Here is a 19951-nt window from a genome sequence, read left to right as displayed (position 1 = left end):
CAATCAATCAAATGTATTAAATATAGGTACACAATTATTGTCGCTTGGTACTACTTATATACTATATCGTCCCTAGCTATGAAACATCTTTCGAAAACCGACCTTTGTACCTATTTTTTTTATTTCTCACCATTAAGTAAAACAAAAATAAGTAAAATGTTAGATAACTAAGTAAACCCATATTTTATCCCGAATAATATTTTGCCGATTCCGTAATTACACCAACCAAAGACAGAAGCGTACCCCGTGACCCATTAAGGAACATATTTATAACCCATTGGTGCGGGTGCGGTGATGCCGTGACTACGCGACGTTTGTCCAATTAATGCTATAAATACCTTCAGTCACCGCGAGTACCTAATAAGCATTACAATAACCGTATACTCGCTGATATACAATATTTCTGAACGCGAAACCGCCGTTAGTGGCTCACAGTCGATTAAACGGGATTTCTGGACAATTTGTGCGTTTTTTTTGTGAAATTAAACGTGATTTTGATTTGGATAGGTAAACATTAATAATATGTCGATTTAAGCACCTAAGTTTCAATAACAATCTTAGTGATAATCAATTAAATAAATAAAACTTTAAAATAATAATCTTTAGTTCGACTCATTTATTATTCTAGTAACTATAACTATTTGAATTGGGCCTCAGATCATTGAGCATATGCATGTGATGATACTTACGCATAATTTTCTAACTTCAGACCTAGGACCCCTAATTTCTAAATTGTGTCAATTTTGAAGCGACTATCTAACTGGTTGTCCGCAATATGCTATCACTCTTATATTATTTGTATTACTTGACCCAAATATACATTGAAATGTAAGCAAATTCGCAGAGTTTTCCAACACAATACGAGGAATCTGTTTGTCAAAAGCTGCCCTCTTTTCGAGACAGACCAATTCTCTCGCAGGCTGTGGAAGTGGAGCAAAGTCCTATTGTGGAGGCCTTAGGTTTGATTCACTGACATTGTTGTTTTAATTTACAATGGGAATAACGGGTTGTTGATGGAAAAAATACAACAGGTTTTTCTGTTGACCTCGCGTGTACTACTTATCCTTAAACGCATCTGCAAATGTTGAATAAAGTTTAAAATATCTTATTAAATTAGAATCTGAAATAGGTACATGTCATATACCTAATAAAGAAAAAGTGACCAAGCTCTCCAATTAGACCTCAGCCACACACAATTTATAAATAGTAGTGTTATTACTTAAAACAACACATGTCAAAATATTTAATAAAATAATTTGATTTGTTCCCTAGTGGTATCTGATTAGAATATGAGCGATTTAATATGTTATTTAATATCCACATCCTATATCTATACGCAAATTGCATCGCCTTAACATTCTTTTTATAACATCACAACTCAAAGTTACTCTAATTACCAGTTTTCTCTTAGCCAACTATTCGCCTGTTTCAACTAGTAGCTGGTAAATCTACCTTTTATTTACTTTGAAATAAACTAAAACCCTGACTGCAGGTGAGACACCAAACCGACTCTCAAGCACCGAATTACACGCTCGCTATTAGTTACATTAAAACAGTGGCGGACACGAAAACGCCATAACTATGCTTTATTTAAATTTATTGTTCTGCACTTTAATATAGCCGCTCTCCAGGGCCTGTGAACTTTGCGGCGGAGTTCACGAGCGAAACTAATAATGCGCGACTCGAAACGGCAGGCGTGTTTCTCTTATTGTTTACCGTTTTCATGGCAAATGGTGTGAAATGTGTAATATTTACTTTGTATTACAATGATTTTATATCAGTTACAAATACTTTGGTAACATGGGGTTTATTTTTATCTGTTCTAAGTTTATATACTGAACCTTCATCTTGCATGCATATATATTCATGACTTTTTTTTTATATTCTTGAGTGTTTTTGCCAAGTGTAATAGACAAATTAGGCAAGTACCTACTTACATTTTGAATAATTAATTTAGAGCTTTTTCTACCACAGACACCACAGTCAGATTCTAAAGCTTTTTTTTCCACTCCTTATCTCATATCCATCCACTATCTCATCGGTTGCTTTATTAATAAATTCTAAGAGTCAGTTATTAATATCCTATGAAAGAAATTAAATCAGAATGCAGAAAATTCTATCTTCATGAAGCTGAAAAATATCAGACGCAATTTGAAATGAACTTGCGATTTGAAGTATAAGGTAATTCCTCGGTAGCGGCCAAGTATGCCCAGGAGACATAAAATATGAATGCTTATCGTGAAACGTTACCTTTGGAAATTGTATGGGGTAGGTAGCCTTATGATTTTGTAATTATCTATTATAGTTTCGTGCATATTTGACATATAAAAATTAACAGTTACAGTTAATAAATACCTACAGATTATCCTGCTGATATAGGTACCTACCTATTATAAATGCAAAAGGTTTAAGTATATGTACTTACGTATAAGTAAGTATATAAGTTTGAATGTTTGTGATTATCAAATACGACTTGATAGATAGGAGTGAAATTATGCGTTTGGAGTGAGATATTAATATATAGGATTTTTATTACAAAAATTAAGGCATACGCAAATAGTTGAAAGTGGTCTAGTTTGTAGTACCAGAGTGCTAGCGGGGGATGAGTTAGGCAGATATGTCGTAAGGAGGTTCTAGTTGTAGTATAAAAGAAAACATTATTAATAACAACATTAAAGGTTCTAACGTGTAGAGTCGACGTCAAAAATATGTTTACACTTTTGCACATTACTCCTTTGTACCTAATAAGGCGAAAAATGTAAACATATCTTTGACGTCGACTGTACTTAATACAAGCGCGGTACACATAGTTTCTTACAGGTGCTCAACTTAACTATACAGAACACTTCTTAACTACATCTTAAACTATTGCTAACGTTAAACTAATTCCAAACCGCCCTTACCACACAAGGCCTATTTACAAATAAAAGCAATCGAAAACTAGAACAATCATTAAGCGGTTCGCACACGACGCAGCACACACGTGCGGAAGATTTACGCTAAAAACTTGGCCCGTTATTAAGTTGGGCCGTATATCGTCGCGCGATGCGTTGACGCGTCTGTCGCGTAACGAGGTTGCTTGTACACTTGTAGACAAAAGTAGTTAAGGCTCGTATGTTGCGTACAGCGATCTTGGCCTACATTGTTCCTTATTTTTTGTAAAACGTGGCCTTCTTAAGCTTTACCGAGAGACCAAGACCTTACTGAACTGTAGGGCGTAAAATTGCACTCAAATCTATAACAAAAAAAAAACAATCTATACTAAAAATATAAAATAACAATATTTTCTATCGGAAATAACTTACTTTTCATAACAATATCTGTACCGTAAACTTACCCAAAGCACCTTTCTCTTCAAGCTAGGCAAATGCTTGGCTTGTTGATGTTGAGCAATTTCCGTACAAATAAACATTGATTTTTTGGTGTTTGTCATATATTCTATATCGCCAGTATTATATTGAGTAAATAATGAATGAATGTATGAAAAACTTTATTTTCAGGCAACTATTGGTCTATAGATAAATACCTTAAAACTAGCATACATATTATTATAAAATATATCTTAAATTAAAACTAAACACACACAATTATTAATAATAATCTACCTATGAGAAAAAACGTAATTTCCGAGCTGAACGTTGTTGTGCGCGGCTGTATAGAATTAACAAACGTGAATGTTTTATGTACTAGCCGGGTGTTTGTCTCCGCTCAAAGCACGGGCAGTATTTAGGGATGCACAGTAGTAATTGACATATGTCACCCTTCCGCAAAAGTTTACCCGTAAAAATGTTGACCGATAAAGAGCTATAGCTACTTATAGAAATGTATTAAATGCTCTGCGCAAATTACATTGTTCAAACAATTTAGAGATCAGATTTTGTAGAATCCTAAATGTAGATTTCGCAAATATTATATATAATATTATGCGCTCACGTATATGGCAACACTTTAAGGAAGGTGCTCGCTACACGTAAACTTGTATATAATATGCTCAATAACCTATGAATGCGAGAGTGTAGATATCTAAAGCACGCAACTTATTAGTAGTTATAAAACAAAAGTCGACTTATTTTGTAACCTCCCTTTGACGTGACGAATTTCCCAACAATAACTTTCTCTTCCATCATTGGTACATCTCGCCAAATTAGGCCCTTTGGCGAAGTTTAGGTCCTTCCCGACTCGCGTCACGTATTTTTCTCAACGTGTGCAGCGAAGTTGTCAAAGTAGCAAGTAAGGGTGAAATAATTCTTGCAGAAGAAAAACTTGGCGACATGTTCACTTTGCGTCGGATATTGTGTTTCATTGTTTATTTGTGTTCTAACTAGATGTCGTAGTTAATGACAAATTTTATGATCACTACATAGTATAAAACAAAGTCGCTTCCCGCTGTCTGTCTATCTTAGATTTTTAAAACTACACAATGGAATTTGATGCGTTTTTTTTAATAGATAGAGTGATTCAAGAGGAAGGTGTATGTATAATTTGTTAACCCGTGCGAAGCGCTAGTTGAAATTAAAAACTAAATTTTCTTCCATAAAGAAGTTTACGTTCCAGAAGTAACGGCATAAACTAGAGTGTATTTACACTTCCTTTCTACGTAACACCTAATGTTGAAGTTTCTTCAAGCTTTCGGATTTGGGAGCTTAGTTCAGTTGCATCAGGTATGCAAGCGATACGCTAGTTCGCGGAACTAATTTGTCTTACGAATCTCCTTGAGCTCCCAACTCCTAACTGAAGTTTACCACGAAACCAACGTAATTATATTTATTCTAAGCGCTAGTTTTGCAACTGATTCTAATAAGAATCAAGGTAAACGTACTGGTGCTCGACGCGGTACCAGTACATGTCATCTTGAAACCTAAGTCATTGCCAATAGAGGTGACAGCAGGGTGTCATCTATTGGGCATAAGCATGTCGAGCACTAGTACGTTTGCCTTACATGTTATTCTACTGAAGTTGACCAAAAACATAATGTTATTTTCCCTGAAACTACACAATTTTTTGAATTTGGTTATGAATGGATGAATTTTGATACGCAGAGACAAGTTGGAGAATAAAACCATCTAGTTGTAAATAATCTTGTTTATTTCAGTATTGTGTTTTTAAATCCTATGGAGCGTTTTCCAACATAAGCTTGTACGTGAAGAAATTCAGTGGATTGCCAAAAATTCAGAGCCACTATCCTTCTCCCACACGCTATTCTGCCCAAGTTCACGTTACAAATAAAATGCTACGATTCGAGATAAATTTAAAAGTGAAAAAGGCAAAACATTTGAGCGGGCAGGGGAGTAAAGTGCCTCATTATGGCTCGATGGTGCTCGAAGGGCGTTCGGCAAAAAGTTAGCAAAGCCAGCTAGACAACGGCGGATCATTAAGCGAACGACTAAACTGACGGAAACATTGATCCTGGAATGGAAACAATTTTGGTGACATTTTTTAATTACATGTAAAGTGTATAAATAATGAAAAGAAAAACAAATTAAAATATCAACGTCTGCATTATATATGTTTTGCGTTTTGCGTCACTAACACAAAATATCGAATAGATACCTGTATCAATATCAAACTATTCGTTCATTTATTCGTTACTATTCGTTCACCTACGAGTACTTGGGTGATAAGTAGACATCTAGTTCCTTTTATGATATTGTCAAATAGTCATGTAACAACATGTCGATCGAAAAAGAGTCTATAAAAATTGGTTTAAACAGAGCACACTGAAGACGCATTGTAACATTGGAGAAACATTTGTAAAAGTGTAGTATCATGCAGCAGGTCGGAGGGCCCCTAACTGTCACACAGTAAGTTTGAGAGCGATTACGTGACTAAGCGGGGCTTCTTCAACGCCACAAATTACACAAGTTTTGAATTTCAACTCACTGTCGAGTTGCAAAAGTTAATTATTAGTTAAACGTTGTTTTGTCTAACGTTTCGAGTGTTTTTGTTGAAGCCTGTGTAGGTTGCAATTATTAAACTTTTAGTAATCAATGTGACAAAACATAACATCACGAGAAAGCATTGATCTTCAAAGATTGTAAGGATTGATTAATTAATAGTAACGTAATTTTATTAATGGTTATGATTCTTGCAGAAAATATGCGTTTTGAAGTGAAACGGGTTTTACTAGAGGACACAAATTAAATTAACTTATAATGAAAATATTTTAACTTGTGTTACTATATAAATTAAGATATATGTATATGAAAGAGAAAGTTTTCTTTCATATATGATTATAGGTACATATTTAATTCGGTTTTTAAAACGATTTTTCTTTATTTTCTTATCACAATGTCATGCAATCGCTGCACCGCTTTTCAATCGTTACATACATAACGTACTATATTTACACTTATTAACTACTGCCACTTACTCTAATCAGCCTCCCATAAACACTAAACATTCATTATCCCTTTTACTATACTGTATCATAAATCACAAGACTAAGTTTAGAAAATTCTAAAACACCTGCCGACCATAAAGATTTAAAAGCAAAATCTGTTTTAAAGTTGGCTCGATCATTAAAAACGCAAGTGTAGGAGATATGGAGTAAGTTGTAAATTTAAATCACTAAGTCTAGCGAGTTGGGGAAGTTCGGGAACTTACTGCAAATTGGATTACTGTGGCGGGCTAGTTTGACAAGGCGCAAACTGCGCGCAGCTGCACGCGAGCTTAGATTCTGAAGTGTACGCAAACAAACTGGATATTTTCTCTTCAGCTTGCTCGCGAGAGCACCGAGTTTCTCCCAATACTATAAAGTGGAAAACGTCTTACTCAGGCAAACTTTAATTCTGACCCAGTTAAAAAACGGAACCATTCGATGCCAGGAAGTTTTTCTTATGTTTTAGTGGCAATCATTAGTAGCGTTTTAGCTTAATACCTAAATACACGTATTTTTTAATAATTGTTCTAAAATGGTATACGTGAATTTATTAATTTAACGATCACTTAGGTACTTCTTCAGATTTAATAACGTGTTATATCCGTATTAAATTTATAGAATGTTCATATGAAGTTTATTGAACTGTTATTTGCAGCTGAAAGCCATTGCCTTCTTAGTGGCCTTCGTACCTGCAATACCTATTTACCGTTGCACGGCTCGGGCGGCAACGATGCGTCTCACCCAGCAACAATTCAGTCGAGAGTCGTTTTTATTTCACAGTTTATGAGATCGTTTGCGGCGATTCCTCCCTGGATTTACCGCCACTATCAATTCCACTGCACGGCTAAACAGCCGACATTTCGCAATGTCCTATTGGACTTAATTTTCTACAATTGCTTTAGAGTTCGAGTCGGAGGCTGAATAAAATTTTAATTGAATTTTACCCCTTCTGAGACATAATTAAGTTTGTATCATCCGCATTTTTCTGCAGTTAAGAACTTTTGTTACTAAGTATTTATTTTTGATTTTTTTTTGTATAATAATAATCGTTTATTTTATAATTATAAACCAAACCAGGTGTTAATCAACACAAGACGTTAAAATATAGGTACAACAATTAATAATAAATTTGACCTTTAATCGGACAGAAATATCTCATAATTTATAACATCCTTGCGCCACTTTACAATGTCTACTACTTACTTAATTATCGTATGAGTATGTTGCTGTTATGCCAAGTTCTACAAGTTCGTTTAAATTGTATCTGTAGCAACACGAATCTCACCGGCTGTTACCATGGTCGCAGTGTCGACTTAAGCTTGTTCGTTGTGTAATCGGGTAAACGTTTCGCATGTTTTAACCCGAGATGCAAAGTGTATATCGTAGGGTAATATGCTTTAACAATAATGTTGTCTGAATGGTCTTTGTAACCGACATCAATTAGCCCGTCCCGTGACATTGGTCCCAAATCGAGAAAAGTCAAATAAATAGACTCATATAATGAGTACCTAACTGTAGGTCTACTTTTTAACTGAGACGGACGGAACTACAAACTGCTCGGCTCGAGGCTGTATGAATCTGATTAGTATTTTTTTAAAGTAACAAGCCAAAATGTAATATGTATGCATACAATTTGTCCCAAAACTCAGCACCTCGCAACTTCTTTACCAACCGCCTGAGATAAGTAACACATGTGAATTAAAAAATATCTATGGCATGTACAATTCGATGTAAAAAATACCTACTCACATACCAGTCATCGAACCTGGGACCATCGGCTGTGTAGGCAGCAAAACTGGTTGTCAAATTTAAAATACGCAACTTCCTTTCAGGATGTCCATGTTTTATTTCGAGTTCGCATTAGCAGAGATAAACGCTTGCGCCGAGACAGCCCAAACTTGTGTTTGGTTTGAGTCTGCCTCCCCTTTGATAATTTTCACCTGCCCCCTCACGAATTTATACCGGCTGAGATAGCATCTCTGCCGGAAGAATTCGGGGTTTGATTTAAAGATCCTATATGCTGCTAGAAGCGCCAAATATTTATGATCAAATACCTATTATCATAATCATAAGACATCGTTAAAATAGAACGACAAGTACCTACCTATAGTTAATAGTTATGTTCGTAATTTATGTTGTGTTAGGAAAACTTCATCTATCCATTTATGATGCACACATTTACGAGTAGGTATATCAAATAACCTTTATAACCGTGGTTCCAAAAAAGTTGATTATATAATAGGTAACATACATATGTGTACGGAAATCACTTTTTTTTATTGATTGATGATGTTGATGATTGTGATTGTTTAAGTTTTCTTCTTTATATTCAGTTTAGTGCAACTCAAGAAGCCTTCATTAACTTTCTCTTAGATATTAGGTAAATAGAGATGTGCAAGATTGCACAACGTTTTTTTATAAATTTATCTTTTTTACGTATTTTTGTTTATGGTTTTGATGCTTTTTGTCTATTTTATTATTTGTTAGATTACATTTTGTTTTCTCCTACACCAGTGCATTTTAATATACAGTCGTTTATAAAAGAGATCATTCGCTACTCCTTCCAGTGTCTGAACATCGTGCGCCCCTGTATAGGGGAGAAGTGTCGTTTACAATATTACGATGTTAACCGCTTACGGCGATTTACATAATTCATCCTGCCCTCTATTAAACGTATGCTCTGATTTAATATCTAACCTCAATTGGTCGTCTAAGAAGGGAAGCTTTCTCACAGTGCGCGTTTAATTTTGATAATAAATATTGTATGTAAGTACTTACCAGTACAAGTGATACATATTATGATGACGGAACACGGTTTTTTGAATCTATTTAAATATTCTTTGGAAAAACGTCAATAATGTTCAAAGGCGTCATTCAGCGCTACTGACAAAATTAAAGATTATGATTAATTTTACAATAACATATAAGATAAAATAAGACTTTTTTTATAAAAGACAATTACATAATTATATAAATGTTGCATCACCGAAAAAAATAAAGGTACGAATTTCTATAGTGAAATGGATTTCTACAATTATATAATAGCCTTATTTTTCTACAATGAAAAAAATATATTAAAGCGAAATATGTTACATATATACAGTATGTATGTAAGAAATATGTACACTATAAATTGTAACGTTGGATGTGTTTAATGCCGTTAATCTCATACAGACACCTGACCCTTACAAAAAGCAAGGACATTTGACAAAAATATTCACCACGTAAATTTTTCCACGCTTGTTTTGTTGAATAGAAACATTCGCTACGTGGCAGAAAATACAAGCTACAAGCTACGGCGTAGCAATAGGTAAATTAAATAATTAGTGTTCAGTTAATGAGACTTAAAAGGCGTTTCCTGATAAATTTCACGTAATGGTAAAATGTAGGCGACCAACAAAGCCTTCATATAATTATACATTTACATTAATTATGTTAATTATAATGAACAATTTGTGCTTGTTTTGCACGTAAATAGCAAGGCAACATACGAACAATTAGTAACAGTTTAAGTTTTTACATACGAGTATTAACTGCTCATTATAACAGCTTTAGATCAAACATTATTAGTATTTGTGTGCGTTAATAATTAAAGCAAATTGATAATAAACAAGTTATGTTTATTTTGTATGCAAAGTTCATAGAAATCTTGAGCTATTCAAATGAAGAGCAAACAAACCACCGAATGATGCCGCAAAAATAACATCAGGCAACCTGCAAGAAGTATCTAATGCCTTGCAATATCTTCCAGTGGCGTCACACATAACAATGACGCAGTGACAAAGCATACATTATTCATACCAGGATAATCTCGTCCCCTCTCGTGGGACGGAAGAACGTAAGTCACTCGTTTGTATGAAGCGGTGGTTCATTTTGAGAACCATAAAATCTACCGTTTGAAATAGAATGTGATACATAGTCATTCTAAACTTACAACTCTGGCGGCAGACCTATGTGCTGTTTAAATTTGATTTCAATAAATGTTCAAATTTCTATTTATTCTATTTTATTGTACCTTTCTTCTTGTATTATGATAGGTACTATTTAAAAACTTTTATTCGAACACATTTTTTTTTAAACGTTCTAAGTAGCAACTGACCTATGTAACTAACGAGAATGTCAGTTTATTATTTCGATTATTATTTATTTTTGTTGTTTATAATAGTAAAAACAACCTGTGTTTTACTCGAATTCTGAAGTAAAAATCAAAACAGTTAAAAAATAATAAAACCAACTCGCGTGCTGTGTACGTCATAAATTTGGCAAAACTCATAAACGGTGCTATATAGGCGGCACAAGCGATATTTCGCAGCTCATTCCGCCTACCCCCGTGTCCGCAGGTGACACTCCTTTATTGCTCCTATACTCCTAAACTGCGTCGTCGTCCTACAATTTTCTTTTGCGATTGAAATCCTTATGGCGTAAGTAGATAGATTTAATTTGATATGTAATATACTTCAAATTCAATTGGGCTTGCAAAATATTCGGGGTAGGTGATAATAATGAATACCTATAAATGAATAAAAATATAGTACAGATGCGTCAATCACTAAACGTTATTTTTACTAAGTAGATTTCTGACGTTAATAAGTTGTCCCATCAGCAGACCATTTTATGCGGACGTGCTAAAGAATACAATACTTAAATGGACTCTCAACGACTGATTTTACGACGCAAAAAGTACAAGCCGTAAAACAACGCATAAACAGGCCTTGAAAGCCTTTTCACAAAACGAAGACCGTAAGGTTTACGTAAAGGTAAATATCTCGGAGCTGTCGGTAAAGCGACGCAAACTGCGCCTGGCTGATAAACTTCGCGCCGAAAAACTCTCATTTCGTCAACAACCTCGTCTCGAATCTATCATAAAAAAGGAATATTTTATGGGAACTCAAGAAGCTAGGGCACGTTTTCGATATTTTGAAGGATAACCTGACAAACAAGCCCGAGATTTATGTCAGGGATCATCTGGTTTCATACTTTCCTTGCTATAAAATTAATCAGCATTTATAAGATTTTGCTATCAAAATAATATTTTTGAATTTTATGGAAATCGTTTGTCCGGTTTAAAAGATTTATACTTACCTATTTATATCTTCACAGTATGATAATACAGCCTCTTAATGTTAAATTTTATTATTAAACGCCCATTTGAAGATTAAGTAATACAATTTCAAATTAATACACGGCTAAAGATATTTTTATGTATTGAAATGTTTTGTTGAGTTAAACCATTGTACAATAAATATAGTATTTTAACAAATGTAAAACAACCGCGTCATAATCTGTATCATTGACTCCCCAAGTTTGTTATATAAATTTCTCAGCTTAGCACATTCGAGGCGCCGAACGGTTCATTATCTTGTTTAATTTTCCACTTCGTCGCCCGCGCATCTCCGCTGCACCTTCGGCTTTGGCCCAATTTTCCGCAAATTTAAATTTTGCCTCCACTCCGCTTTGGCGGATTCGAGCATAACTGAACAAGGGCGCGAGTTCCCCTTACGTTTGGGTGTCTGGTTATTGTAATTTCAAATCATAGGTATGCTGTAAAAGATCTTCTGTGGTAACCGGAATATTATAGGGGTGAAGAAATAAATGGGAATGTAGAGAGTGTAAGGATATCGATGTAGTCAAAACCACGTATCTACTTGCGTTAGGTACTCAAAGAAATAGTTATTGAGGATGAGGCAAGAGTATAAGGTCAATATAAATACAACTGATTATGATAAAGAAGAGGTGAACATTTTTGGCTCTTGTATGGACGGTTGGCCAATTGGACGACCTGCCCCATAAAACAAAATCTACTTTTTCCTAATCAAAATACGATACCGAATATGGACCCTTATTAAACGCATCCCCACTATTTTTGTTACATGCTGTAGATAGTAAATACCCGTAGTTATTCATTACAAAGAAACACATACATTACATTACATTAGAAGAGATACATTATAAAGAAACACATGCTTGAAATAAGGGAACAATCGAATCCCTATCTTGTAACAATATAATAAAACTGTAATAGTAGTGTATAATATATGACTACCTAGACTCCTTAACTCAAAAAATCTTTTTAATTTAGGTAAGATTAGTAGTTAAGTTTGTAAATATGCATGCTTTTTTTTTATGAAATAAACAGTTTTTTTTATTCAATAACTTTGTTAATTAAGGCTTTTTAAACGCATGCAGCTAACGATATACTTTACAACTTTGATAAAACTACAATCGCTATAATAGGTATTATCAGTGAACAGGCAGTATCAATACATTCATTGTACATCCAAAACTCGTAGTTAATAGCCAAAGATACGTCAATTCATTACAAATCTTATTGTTAAAAAAGGAACATGGCCGCTTGACGCGCCATTTAGCTTGTTGGCGACGAGATTCGTTTTTTTTGTGTTTTCCTCAACTCCCTTGGCAGTTTGTCATTTTCTATGGAATAATTTAACATCTGTAGGTACCTATAGCATGTAGGTAATGAAATTTACCTGTATACAATTTTGAGGTTGTGGATAGCAGTTGAAATTATTATTTTCTTAGAATAAAGAAGGACAAATAAATATCAGAGTTTATTATAATTGCAAGAGCTTTTGATATTACCCCATGAGGTATAGAATAGAATAGAATACTTTATTGCATATCACATTACAAACATGGATGGAATCGAACATAAAGGTATACATGTGACACCCTGCAAGGGCACGGCAAGGTAACCAAGGGTCGGCAAAAATTTATGCATGCATCGAAATGAAACGCAACATTTTTTTGGTAAGATTTTTATCGTACCCCTAACCTACCAATTTACTGAGGAGCTTTCCTAAGTTTGCCTAATAAATTGTGATCACACTGAGTCAAAATACGGTAAAAAGGTGCAGTACTTAGGTCACCTTGTTTTAAAGAAACAGACATTCAAACAGGTAGGTATCCTGAAATAGTAATATCACTTAATTATCCTTACATTAAATAGTTACTAATCGTCAAAAATCTCTCCACAATTAGCCTTCAAAACACCGACGATAAAATGAATTGAAGTTAAATCAACGCTACAGTACAGTCACTTAAGTCAGTCAGTACTGAAAAGCACTTAGTCAAATATCTTTCTCGGACCAAGTGCCAGACTTTGTTTGAGCTGAAGTATACCCTATCCAGTACGTTTACAGTATACATTATATAGACACCGTCTGTTTTATGCTATGCTAGCAAGCTTTAGTTTGTATTCAATGGTGTTAGAATACAAGTTCGATTGTCGGGATAAAGGCCGTTAAACACGAGCGGCGCGTGCGATCAAGCGATATCAGGCAGACGACCGTGCGTCAGTCAGGATTTATGGATTTACTCATCAACGGCTGATACATAGGCAGACAGTAGATCAGCGAACTTAATGTACTAACGAGAAAATTTTAATTTGTTTCAGTCTATTCGTTTCGTCGTGGTGTTACAATTGCAGCTTATTTTTTGTTCTAGCGTTAGCATTGCTTCGGGCGTTGTCACTGTCAATTTCCTTGGCAAAGTAAGTGTCAGATTGAATGTTGAGAAAGAGACTGACAGTGACATCGTCCGCGTCAACGCTGCAGCAGTAAGTGAACTTGTTGCAGTCGCCATTCAAATGTGGTTATATTTATCTAAACAATTAAAAACGAACGTCAAGACAAAATAAAAATGACAATCTTTAAAGCAACCGTATGATCAATAAAAATAAAGGGTCTTTGCAATAAAAAAGTGAGCCGTCAAAAATTCGCTTTCAATTAGCAAGAGGATTTAAATTCAATGGAGCGTTTGATTCACCGGCGGCCGGGAGCGGACGCCTCTAAGCCGCTGACGGCGCCCGTGTGGATACAGCTTTACAATGACAGCTCGTGCCATTATTTGAGATCGCAGTGGCCATTGGCATTCATATCAATATTGATCTGTTCAATCTGTTGGTAATCTGGGTAATCTCTTACAAAACGAACAATTACGACCACTATACATAATTGCCGTTTTGATTTGTAATTTATTTAGCCATTATTTTAGAAACAAAAATGATACCTTCTGTATCTTAGAATTATAATTGTAATATTAATTTATTTTTAGGAAATTATAAGAGTACGAAACGAGTACATAATGACTTAGTTCAAATAATGAATTAAATCCAAATATAAGTTTACACTCGCACATGCTGTCAATTTGTTCAAGTAATTCAACTCAACTTATTAGTTAGATGCCAGTTAGCACAGTAGCGACGCGACCCGCGAATCACGCGTCGAGTAATTACTATCAAATTAATTACGACACGATCTCGACTTGAATCGCTAAGTGACTTAGTGGATTAGTGGCACCTTCGATTACATGTTGGCGTATATCCAGATACACATAAATAACCCTTAGGTAACCAAGGCGCGTAAATTCATTGTCGGTTTAGTTAGCTTAGGTACCTCGTTACGCGTGACCGTGACGTGACGTGAGTAGGTACTAGCTTAGTAAAATAAGTAAAAGTGAATATTAGTCTTTAACTTTATATATCGTCAAAGATGTTGTTGTTGTGTGTTATTTTCGATTTATAAAACTTTCACAGGAATGTCCCCCCTCCCTAGTTCGTTGCTTTCCACTTTTATCTAAAGTTGTCCATAAAAAAACGTTATCACGCATTTCTGTAACTTTAAGATTAATAAACAAGCATAAATGCGTGATGCGTGAGGATGTTATTTACTGAAAATAACAGTTTTTTTTATTCTTCGCCTTTAAACAACAGTAAAGTTGGTCAGCTGCAGAGAAAAGGTACGACCCCTGCATAGAAGTTTGTATGCTGTACAATATAACGTAGGGTGCTCACCGAAAACAGGTCGACAAACAAGTAAATAGAAACACGTTTTTTAGAGGTAAACTTAAACTATGTTGCAGTTTTATATTTATCTTTCCAAAGCAATTCAAAGCAAAGCAATTGATGGCTGCCTAAGTCTGCGTTAAACGAACCGTATTCAAATAGGACTTCTGTGAAGAGAAGCTGCTTTCCGATTCGTATATTGTTTACTTATTATGATATAAACACTATTTGAGACGTTTACCACGTTTCAGATATTACTGAACTTCATAGTAAAGTTGTTTGCAAACATAAAATACTTTCACAAAATGTTCAGGTCATAGGTCATATCTGTAGACTACAAGATCATTTGGTGCGTCATACATACAATACCCTGTAGCACCCACCGCTATACCAGCGGGTATAACTCAGTGTGTAATAATAAGGAATGATAATTCTTTGTTATAAGACGGAGGGTGCAAAGGCACGCAGACCTTAGGGAAATATTTGCCAACGCGTTCAAATATTGGTTCCGTGGGGCACACGCACGCTTGTCAGCCCTATGTGGGTCACGAGACTCTATTTATTAGTTTACAATACAAGATAAAATACTTTTAGTTCGTGTAAAAAGGCAATATAAGAAAAATAAACGCCTCTTAAATTTATTAAAACGAATGTAGGTATCCCATACTTACTACTTTCTAGCTCGCTATGTGGCAGAAAATAATTTTATAATTTACATCTAATATGTAACAGTGCAATATTTATTATTTTTATTGTGTATGGTATAATAAGTAAAAAATTAAATATAGATAATAAGTTTTATAAATAAGTTTTATAAAAACTTTGGTAACTTTTTACATATTGGATAATATTAATATACAAAAAATACTAAATAGGTACCTACACAATTAAATGTGAACATATTATTTATTTACCAATAATATTTATATTGTTTCAGGTGAAAGTGATGCTTCGTGTCGGCGCCTCGGGCGAAGGTCCCTTCACGAGTGGCACCCAAACGTTCTCCTTGGACAAACGCAAGAAACAAGTGAGCCTCTGCGAGAACACCACCGGCGCCGCCGCCGCCCCCGAGGACAGGAAGGTCGGCGTGGCCGCGCCGAAGATGTTCGCGTTTGACGCGATCTTCTCACAGGATGACTCACAGGTAAAGTTTGACCTTGGCGGACAAGATCAAGAAACAAAATTCATTTAATGAGCCTCTGCGAGAACACTACCGGCGCCGGCGCCGCCCCCGCCTCCGAGGACAGAAAGGTCGGCGTGGCCACATTTGACGTGCAGCGTTTGAAGTGGCCTTCTAAAAGTAAATAATTGGTGGGGTGAAATTATGAAAATGTCTATGATTACATATACCTACCTACTAATATATTCCTCCACATTGTCACATTTTATAAGTTTGAATGAAAGCTCGTTTGCCCTTCTATATAACAGAACTAAGCTCCCCAATTTAACTAAAGATTGGCAATTGATGCCGCGCGATGGCGCTAGTTTATTTTCCGCAAACTAAATTACTGCAGGTAAGTCGACCTATCATTTCACGACCTTTTCAAAAATGTATCTCTCAACGTTTCGCGCCCGGCGTCAACTTTATGAGGTAAGTATCTTTTCAGCTATTTGAAGATAAAATGAAATTACTTTAGGTATTCCGTTGCTCGAGGATAAAGAAAATGTCATGAACTATGAAGTATTTATTATGCAACTTCTTATACTATCGCATTTTTGTTACCCAGTTTGGAATGTTCGCAGCAGTAACTAAATACATTTTAACATTATATCCGAGTATTTTAAACAAAAAAATAGGTTCTTTGAAACAAGATATAGTGTTTATATCTTATCTGTAGGATTTTTATAAAAATACCTTTTCTAGGTCGTTTAAAAAGCATCAAAACCAAATATCACACGCGCCGTACATTTGTAGATTTATTAGCTTTTCGATGTTTATTAATTTTATTTCGGTTTTCTTGAATGCTAGGGCTACACTTACGAATTGATATTTGACTAGCTTTACATATATGTACCTATACATTTTTTTAACTCATTTTAGGAAAAAATCATAGTAATTGTTTAAAATAAAAAATGGGGATATTTTTTTCTATTTACCTGCTTTCGGGTAGAATGTTTGTAGGATGCCTGCAAAAAAAATCTAAATATCTATTATCTTATAAATATTTTTAAAACATCTGGCTATAATAATTTATTTTTTACGCAACCGTATTTTTACTGTAAATGCACAGAAAACGAAATAATAAAGACCTACTTATCTATACAAACAGATATGAAGGTCTAGTTATAGGTACGTAGGTATGATTCTTTATGAAATCCGTACCTAGGTAGATACCTATAATAATAGGCAGGTGGCAATCGTTTCATACTCTGTAACGTTAGATTTACCGAAAGTACTGTACGTTCCGCCATCGTTCAATTTTAAACCACCATCTCCTTGCATCGCTCCGTGGAAAACGAAATGCCTACATTGTTAACCGTACATCGTTCGGATATTAGCAAGTTTTGCGTTCTTACAAAATTCCGGTATTGTATAAAAATGTCAGGCATTTTCTACACCTACCTACCTAATATTCCTCAATTTTAATGCAGTTGCAGTTGTGCTATAGCACAAAGTACATGCTTAACTTTACTTATAAAAAAACTTACTCGATTGTTAACTTGTGAAATAAATTAAATACAATGGTAATCATAGCAACAGGTAAGATTGGTTCTAAAACACTATGAAATGACAGCCTACCTGAGCCTAATTAGACTATTCCACAATATCCTCATAAATTTCGCCGTAACTCTGCATTCCGCAGTCATTAATAGTGTGTAATCCCCTTTATCTAGCGCGTTAGGCACTGGCTTAAATGCGCATCGGAATTACATTCGTACGAGTTCCCTAATAGTACATTTACACGAAAATACGGCAGTTAACGATTGGGTATTAACCGAACATTAATAAAATTATTATGGCACTGTGCGTAAGTCATTTAGTTACGTGGTGCGACGCCATTCCTATAATGTTTGTTTTGTCTATGATATAAAGTACCTACGTAGGTGGTTTAGGCCACTATCTATAGTATAATTATATCAATTGTAAAATATTTGAGATATATAACTGGGAACATTTTTATACTACTCTAGATGTAGTAACGATTAAAATACCGTTTTCTAGGTATTAGGCTTAAGGAGTTTTATGCCAATTCTCCTAAGCCTCTGTATCACTGCAATATTAAAATTTGCTGAGGGCCTAGCCAAGATGACAATCGTACATCGACAAACGCCAAACGAAAATAAAATATATTGGGATGACAGATGCTACGAATGTCACGTGACTTAACCCCTCGTATGCGGCCTGTCAAATTTGTTCATTGAAAAAGTGACCTTGACATTTAAAACAATAGATTTAAATTCTCACGCACGGATCCGTGTTTAAGCGTACGATGGGTTAAGTCCCTATTTTCAAGTAACACATTTTACTGTTCTTGTCGTTTTGACCGTAAATCGAAAAGTAGCATAATGGAATACCGACTAAATATAACTTAATTAAATTTCACAAGACATGATTGTAGCTGTCGCTTGGACTGTACGTGTACAGTGGCGTGCAATAATTCGGCTGACAGCCTGACAGTGGGCTGACAGCGGCTTACGAACCTCGGCCCAGCTTAGCGGACGGTCACTTCGTGTTATAATGGATTTACATAGGTATCACTTAGGTACAGGCTCCTCCCTAATTATACGCATACTAGCCTCTGAACCGGAATTCGCCCAGATAGAATTCGTTAAGAACTTTAAACCAGATTGTCACCTTCTGGGTGGTTAAACTACAAATGTCCTGTGTTACTGGAGTGTACAATAAGACAATAACATTTGAATAGCTGCTTAGGTAGTATACTATGTTTCACTTTCAAAATAATTACTCACTTTTGTTAGAACGGGTATCAAATAAATCCGGTTTTTTTTAATTACATCTTCCAAGTTAATAGTTTCCTTCAAAGATTATTCCGTTAAACCAAAAACAGAAACATTTTTTATTCCAAAATTCTTACGCACAATCATCCAACGAATACGTAAACCTTATAATTCCCTCAATTCGTTAACTGGATGAAACACCTCTCATAACAAATTGCGATGTTTTTTTAAATAATTAACTGCCCTCTTGCGCTGGATCTAAACGCTTTCAATTAGCGACGAGGGGCCATTAAAATTTTCATTCACAACAATTTCAATATTCCCGCCAAATGAATTTGTTCGAGTGGGGTTGCTAAGACGGAATTTAAATAATTAATTACTAAATATTTAGTTTATTATTAATTTTACATTGCATATTTTCCAGCACATATAGGTATCAAACGACAACATACTTAATGTGTAATAGTTGTGATACGATTACCTACTACTTTTTGCTATGGTAATTGTTCAGGGAGAAAAATTACTGTCTATTGCCAGTTAGCTACACTCACAAAGGGCCGATTATATACCTATCCCTCATAAACAATTAACGGCATTTACACCTGACCATTGTATACATAATTATTAAAATAACATTAAACTACTTAAAACCTCATATCAACTTGTGGGCTTAGTAACGGCTTTAGCATTTTTGGATCGCATCGACGAAAAATGTAAACAATAATAACCTATTTTCAACTTCGTCAACATACAAACTATCTAAGGAAACATGTCAAAACATTAACATCCCAAAAAACTGTACGAGTAAATAGCATTCTAACATAATCTGGGGGCAAACCTTAAGCCCTTTTAATTATCTCTGTATAATA

General features: G+C 34.9%; 1 protein-coding gene across 4 annotated transcripts in view; it reads left to right on the top strand.

The window, feature by feature from the left end:
* LOC134650365 (kinesin-like protein CG14535) overlaps positions 1–19951 on the top strand; it is a 317841-nt gene that overhangs the window by 291259 nt on the left and 6631 nt on the right. For all 4 annotated transcript variants that reach the window (XM_063505326.1, XM_063505321.1, XM_063505337.1 and 1 more), the window contains one exon: positions 16120–16326. In XM_063505326.1, coding sequence (XP_063361396.1) covers positions 16120–16326 — 207 coding nt within the window. The remainder of the gene's footprint in view (positions 1–16119; positions 16327–19951) is intronic.

Source organism: Cydia amplana, chromosome 1 (assembly GCF_948474715.1).
Source record: "Cydia amplana chromosome 1, ilCydAmpl1.1, whole genome shotgun sequence".
In the NCBI taxonomy this organism is placed as follows: Eukaryota; Metazoa; Arthropoda; class Insecta; order Lepidoptera; family Tortricidae; genus Cydia; species Cydia amplana.
Note: the sequence above shows the minus strand (reverse complement) of the source record. Positions and strands in the feature narration are given on the sequence as shown.